Genomic DNA, 7135 nt, shown 5'->3' on the forward strand with positions numbered 1-7135 from the left:
GGACATACAAGGAATTGAGGGCACACTGTTTCTCAAACTACAAAGAGGTAGGAAAAAACCCTGAAATTCTAGAGTTATTTTTCAGACTCAATGTATTATCAAAAAGCAAAAACTTCTCATGCCATAACTGTGCCATTTTCTCACCTCCCTCCTTTCAAAACAAAAGTGGAAGAAAAACAAAACAAAAATCAAAAAACCTCACAGATCTGAAGATAAATGTTCAGGGATTGGGGAAGAAAAAAAATGTTTTTTGAAATTAAACAAGGAAAATGAACTATTATCTTTATTTCCTCATCAAAATAGAAGTTCTCATACCAACTTTGATAAAACCCCAGGGTTTTAAAACCAACCTCTTAACATAAAGACGGATAAATATATAAAACTTAAATACTCCATTTCCTGTGATTTTACTTTTATGACTCCCAAGGTAAATTAACATGACCCTTAATGATTTGCATAGCAGGAAGAGGATTTTTCAGTTACTCCAAGTTCAGTATCCTTCACTGCCTTTCTTAACTACTGTTGTTTCGATTAATTCCTTCCCCTATATGAATGGTTAGAGATTTTACTTGCACCTCTACAACCATCACTTCTAAATCCTCAGAACATGTTCCATGAAACAAAAACATAAAACCTCTTCTTCAATACTAAATTTCTCTTCTGACAAGATGACTATCACACTAAATCATGGAATAGTTTAGGTTGGAAGGGACCTTAAAGCTCCTCCAGCCCCAACCCCTGCCACGGGCAGGGACACCTTCCACTGGAGCAGCTTGCTCCAAGCCCCTGTGTCCAACCTGGCCTTGAACACTGCCAGGGATGGGGCAGCCACAGCTTCTCTGGGCACCCTGTGCCAGCACCTCACAAAGAACTTCCCAATAGCCCATCTAAATCTACCCTCTTTCAGCTTGAAGCCATTCCCCCTTGTCCTATCACTAAAACCCCGATGGCTCAGTTAACACTGGATAGGATGTATCACTCCTTTATACACTTTCTTCCAGAATTTTTTCTGAACACTGCTCATTAGCTTTTTCTCCTGAAGACACAGAAGTTAAACAAAAAGTAAAGCAAGTTCTCACCTCAGGATCTTTTGGATTCTGGTCTACAAGCATATCCAAAACAGGCTGTAGATCACGAACTTCATGAGGAAACAGTGGGAGGAAAACTTTGTATCCTCTCACCTGTAACAGAAAGTTTCAAAATTTAATAAACCATCTGGCATTGTCAAGTGCTGAGGAAAAGTAAAATACCCTTTAACGAGCTTCTTGTATATGATCCTCATGTACTATGAATGTAGGTTATGAATTAAGGTCTTAAATACCTTCACATTTTTGCAGTTTACAAACTTACTAAGAATTAATGGATTGCTAATATTTTAACTTGAAACCAAGGGGCCGCTGGGAGACTGCCTAGTCCAACTCTCCTGCCAAAGCATGGTCACCCACCGCAGGCTGCCCAGGACCATGTCCAGTAGGGTATTCAGCATCTCTAGGGATGGAGATATCCCAACTTCCCTAAGCAATCCACTGCAGTGTTCAGTCCTCACAGTCAAAACATGTTTTCACATGCTTAGATGGAAATTCTACAATCCATCCAATTCTTCATCATACTTTACTGTTCCTTTTAACATAATGATTCTGGTTTTGTCACTCAGTATCTCAAAGACTGCAATTCTTTATAGGCTTTTTTTTTTTTTTTTGTATGCAGACCTTGATTTTTACCACTCTGAATCATTAAACAACATAAACTATCAGGGAAAATGATAGAAAAAGAACTACTCTCTCATAGTACTTAGTCACTTATTTATTTATTTTACTATTGTTGAAGATGTAGATTTTTTTCTTTAAATAATAAATAATATATTGAAAACAAATATTTCAGTTACATTTGGGTTTTTTTACCTTTGTAATGATGTAAAGAAATTTAAAAGCCAGGTGAACAAGTTGGGGAGGAGATCCGTTGTCCCGTACTATATCCAACAACAAAGTCATCATCCACTCTAATGAAAGGGAAGGGGAAAAGTCAGACTACATGCAGCTAGCTTACAGTTTCTCATACTTCTAATAATAAAGAGAGTGTTATAAGTAATAAGTGTTATAAATAATATAATATAAACCACAGCAATCTTGTAATGCAAATATGGACCTTCTAGTTTAACAGATTTTCAAGTATATACACAAAAAATATTTAAAGATGACATTCGTACCTAAGTGACGATCCAGCAAGTGAGGTTGCTCCTGGTACTTGTCCATTATACCTGAAAAGGAAGATAGATATCTGTAATAAACTAATCGAAATAAAGGCTCTCACAGGCATTAATTGCAAGATACACCCCAATTCTATCCAGCTTTAGCTTAAGATTTCTGTATCCTTGAGCTAAGTGCTGCTGCCACCACCTGTAAGCAAGGTTTAAAAGTAAGCACACTACAAAGAAATAACTGTAAAAATACAGTTTGTGCCCTTACACAGTGCAATCATTTACCTACACTGAACCAAAAAGTCTCTCAAACTACCGTGAACAAAGCTCACAGAACTCACTCAGTTTGCTGCTGTCCTTCACTGCAGAGCTCCTTGTGTCTCTCCTTTCCTAAGCACCACTTACCAACACACCATTTCTGAGGAAACTGCAAACAGAGGACAACACTGAACCACTACAGATTGCAGCTGCTCCAGACGTACCAGCTTTACAGTGGACTCCTACCCACACAGGACCAGAACACTGCTTTACATCTTTCTGCCCTGCTGTTCACATCTTCTTCCTTAACGTATGGAATCCCACTTACTTTTACACACTTTTCTACTTGTTGGCCTGTCACATGACTGATTGCCTTTAAAAACACAGACCAAGATATCTCAACATCAAGAACTGGAGTAGCATGACTCTTTTCTAACTCTGAGGCTAATTCAGCCATGGGGAAATTCTCCCAGGACACACTGGGCTTCACCACAAGGCTGTCTCTCCTCCCATGCCTGGAACGTGTTTAAAGACATAGTTCTACCATTGAGGATCTGTACTGAAACAGGGTATGGGCACCATAAAATTCTTATCTCTTTCTTTTGAGCTACCTTGCTATAGCAGGAAAAAAAAACAACACAGTAATACTTTGAAAGTGAAGATGCACTTCACAATCCTCAGAGCTAGTTTTTCATTTTGAACTAGAATAAAGTGTTCAGCAAAGAACAAAGAATTCTTGATTAATTTTAACCTGGACGAATATAAACTGTAGCTATTACTATCTGTGCTCCTCGAGACTTTTCACATTACTTTATCTTGCTGCAGTAATATGTTATCTTCCTTTTGGGAACTGACTTAAGGAAAGACAAACTGAATACTGAAGAAAAAAAAAAAACCAACCCCAAGAACAACTTGCCACAGTTTTTAGAAACAAAGGCATTTCAATTTACACACAGAATCAACATAAAGCGACTGCAGAAACGAGAGCTGGATTTCAGAAGAGATCATCAGCTTAACCAGTATCGCACTGGAGACTGCCAGGGTCACTGTAGACATTTGGTCAGAAAATAGCTTTTCAATTAAAAAACTAAAATACTTTCTTAAGCCCTCCTTTTCCTGCATTTATGTTTCTCACAGCTTCACTCCCTATCCCTTTTATCCACTTGTCACATCAACACTTAGACTGAAGATATAATTCAAATTCAACAGTGCTGCAGTTGACCAGTGGATGACACTGCATAATCACTTTCAATGGTATCCTTGGCAGGTATTTGTGCAATTCCATCCAGACACCACAGTGCTGCCTTTTATCAAGAGGCAAGCCTGAGCTCCTAATCATCAGTAACTTCCTATTGTAGTTAATGATACCTTGTTCTGGGTTCAACTGTAACAGTTATTTTTCTCCTTTTTAGTAGCTGCTGCAGTGCTATGTTTTCGACTTTAGTCAGAGAACAGTGCTAATAACACACTGAAGTTTTTAGTTGTTGCTAAGTAATGCTTACTCTGATCAAGGACTGTTCAGTCTCACGCTCTGCCAGTGAGGAAGGACACGGAAAGCCGGGAGGAGGCAGAGACAGGACATCTGACCCAAATTAACCAAAGGGGTATTCCATACCACAGCACATCATGCCCAGTACAGAAACTGAGGGCAGGTACCCAGAAGGGCCAGATCGCTGCTCAGGTCGGGCTGGGTATCGGTCGGCAGCTTGTGTGCAAGTCTGTTCTCTCCCCTTGTTACTTCTTTTATCATTATTATTACCGGTGGCAGCAGTAGTAGTTTTGCGTTACACCTTAGTTACTGGACTGTTATCTCAGCCTGTGCAATTGTGGCCGAGTGGTTCTGAATTACAGGCTGGGCTTAAAACACAACATACCTTAAGCTGCAAATGACAGAATTAGTGAATACAAGAAATTCCATCAACACTCCAAACTACAGCTCTCAAGCAGATAAGGAATTTGCTGTTAAATTCCACATCTTTCCAACTTGTTTTCCCAAATCACAGTCCAGCAATCCAAAATAAATCCCTAAATCTAAATGCTGAAGAGAATTAACTGGAAAAAAAATTCTTCAAATGTTATTTAAAAAATAAATCAATAAATAAAAGTTCCTAATTTTTCCTACAAAATCCTGGTTGCAGATTAAATGCTGTGCCTGATGTGGTTTAAGCCCAGCTTGTAACTCGGCATCATGCAGCCATGCACTCACCTCCATTCCCCCTTCCACCCCCAGGTGGGATGAAGAGAAGAATCAAAAGAATGTAATCCCCATGGGTTGAGATAAGAACAGCCCTATAACTAAAGTATAATATAATACTACTAATAATAAAAATGATAAGAGAAATAACAAGAGGAGAGAATATAAAACTAAAAGAGGAAAGGAAAAAAAAACCCCAATAAACAGAAGTGATGCACAACACAATTGCTCACCACCGGCTGACCCATACCCAGCCTGACCTGAGCAGCAATCAGTCCCTTCTGGGTAACTCCCTCCATTTTATAGCCTGGGCATGACACGCTGTGGCATGGAATACCTCTTTGGCTAGTTTGGGTCAGGTGTCCTGTCTCTGCTCTCTCCTGGCTTTTTGTGCCCCTCCTCACTGCCAGAGCATTAGAATGGAAAGTCCTTGATCAGGGTAAGCACAACTGAGCAACAACTACAACACTGGTGTGTTACCAGCATTATTCTCAGACTAAAGCCAGAACACAGCACTGCACCAGCTACTAGGAAGGACAAAAATAACTGTTACAGCTGAACCCAGGACACTTCCAAACTTCTAACAGTCCACCAAAAAAATGAGCAACACATGTTTTTGTAAATGCTTCAGAGACCTGAGTTAAAATCCCCTGTAAGTGATGATCCCTGCTGTATCTGCATACAGATTATTCCTTAAGCTTCAACATGACATCCCACACATTTAGCCTGTCACCATATTTGGGACAGTCTGCCCAAATGAGAGCAAATTATCAAAGGATCAAATGGTACCTTACAACACTAAATATCATAACGAAGTATTGACCAACATACTTGCACCTATCAGCTTTATGTATGTTAACACTGAATTGAATGGGCAAGAATGTGCATGCAGAAAGTTCATAAATACAATACAAATACACAGAGACAGTACACATGATATGAAAGAGAAGTATAGCAAGGTGATTGGGTAGAGATAATGATAGCCTTTCAGACACAGATTTCTTCAATAATGGCTTCTCTATCCCATCAAAGTCAACCATTTCACCTGTGATACAGAACAATCAACACAAATATGAATGTTCGTGCTACTTCTTTCTGAACAGTTGCATGTTCATCATTAACCGCCTCAGAACAGTTATGTCAACTAAGTACAATACTACTGAGTAACTTCTGCAGGGCCGGATTTCCAAATTTAGGGCTTTCTGGTTTATTGTCTGCCTACCTAGTCTCTTTCTGTCCAAAATGCAGACACTGGATCAATATTTTGACTGCAAGTTTTTTGGTTTTTTTGCAATTTCACCATTTTTGCAAAAGTACTTGCAAAATGGTAGTTCACGTAATTCAACTTCTAAATACAAGAAACTTGGAATCAACTTCTGCAAATCACCTGGTCAGAATATTGGATCCAATACACAGATGTGCATCATAACAGGCTAATTACAAAGGCCCTGCTACATGTACCTAATCACACATTTCTATGTTCAGCTGAGGTCTAGAAGCAGAATCACTTTCATGATATGGCACAAAAGCTCAGTTACTAAGTCAGATCCAAGGTGCCCTCTCTCAGAAATAATTACATGATCTGTATGGATTCAGCTGGCCTTCATATTTTCTATGAAACAGAAAGTAAAACTATTATCCCTTTAAAGCTTAAAATGTATGCATTTTTAACAAGTGATTAGGCACAAAAATGGCTTTATTTGACAGACGTAAAAACTTTAATTATGCTACTGCCTGCATTTGAATGAAAATCTGGAAGCTAAACATGGGTCAGAATTCAGATTTCGTAAATCTGAAACGTTTTTATTTACAGTAGTTAAACTATGGAATACACACCTGGAACACAAAATGAGTAAAAAACAAACCTAAATTACTTGTTGATAAAGTTCCAGCATTACTGCTAACCCAAAATCAGTGTTTCAGTCCTGGGGCACTAAATTCCTTTAACCAATAAAGAACACGCTCCCTTTGGATGCTGTGCTTACCTACAAATTTTTCCACGATCGATTCCCGAGTCACCTGGTCCCCGAAGGCTCCCTTCAGGTTACCGATGAGACCCCTGACCTCCTGGCTCTCTGTGAAGCTCTCCAGGATGCTTCTCGTGGTGATGACACTCGCCTCCTGATTCTTGCCTTCCTCTGGCTCCGACCCCACTCCATCCATCTCGCCCAAAGCCATGTCCGCCGCCGCTGCCTCCCACAGCTGGGCAGAGCAAGAGCCGGTCAATGCACCAGAGCCCACCCCTGCCCTCAGCCGTCCCTCCCTCAGGCGACACCGCCGCTCCTCACACACGGCCCGCGACAGCCCCGCCCGCCGCCATGCGGCCCACCGCGCCCCTCCCGGGCACAGCGGAGGCCCGGCCCAGCCCTACCGCGCCTCCCCACGCTCTCGGGGACCGCGAAGACGCCGGCGACAGCACCGGGGAGTGCGAAGGACGCGCTTACCCCCCCCCCCCCCCCCCGCCTCAGACCCGACCCCGCCGCGCA

The 7135-nt window shown here is 41.0% G+C and overlaps 1 protein-coding gene across 2 annotated transcripts in view; it reads right to left on the reverse strand.

The window, feature by feature from the left end:
- The window catches only part of TBCD (tubulin folding cofactor D), a 122387-nt gene extending 115534 nt beyond the window's left edge, over positions 1-6853 (reverse strand). For both annotated transcript variants that reach the window (XM_057401396.1, XM_057401397.1), the window contains exons 1-4: positions 6635-6853; positions 2207-2257; positions 1902-1999; positions 1080-1181 (exon numbers count right to left, since the gene is read on the reverse strand). In XM_057401396.1, the coding sequence (XP_057257379.1) occupies positions 1080-1181; positions 1902-1999; positions 2207-2257; positions 6635-6827 (444 nt within the window). In that variant the 5' untranslated portion in view covers positions 6828-6853. The remainder of the gene's footprint in view (positions 1-1079; positions 1182-1901; positions 2000-2206; positions 2258-6634) is intronic.
- Between the last annotated feature and the right edge of the window lie 282 nt (positions 6854-7135).

This window comes from Pezoporus wallicus, unplaced genomic scaffold, assembly GCF_028554395.1.
Source record: "Pezoporus wallicus isolate ANWC-B61680 ecotype Strahan unplaced genomic scaffold, APGP_CSIRO_Pwel_v1 contig_8702, whole genome shotgun sequence".
NCBI lineage: Eukaryota > Metazoa > Chordata > Aves > Psittaciformes > Psittacidae > Pezoporus > Pezoporus wallicus.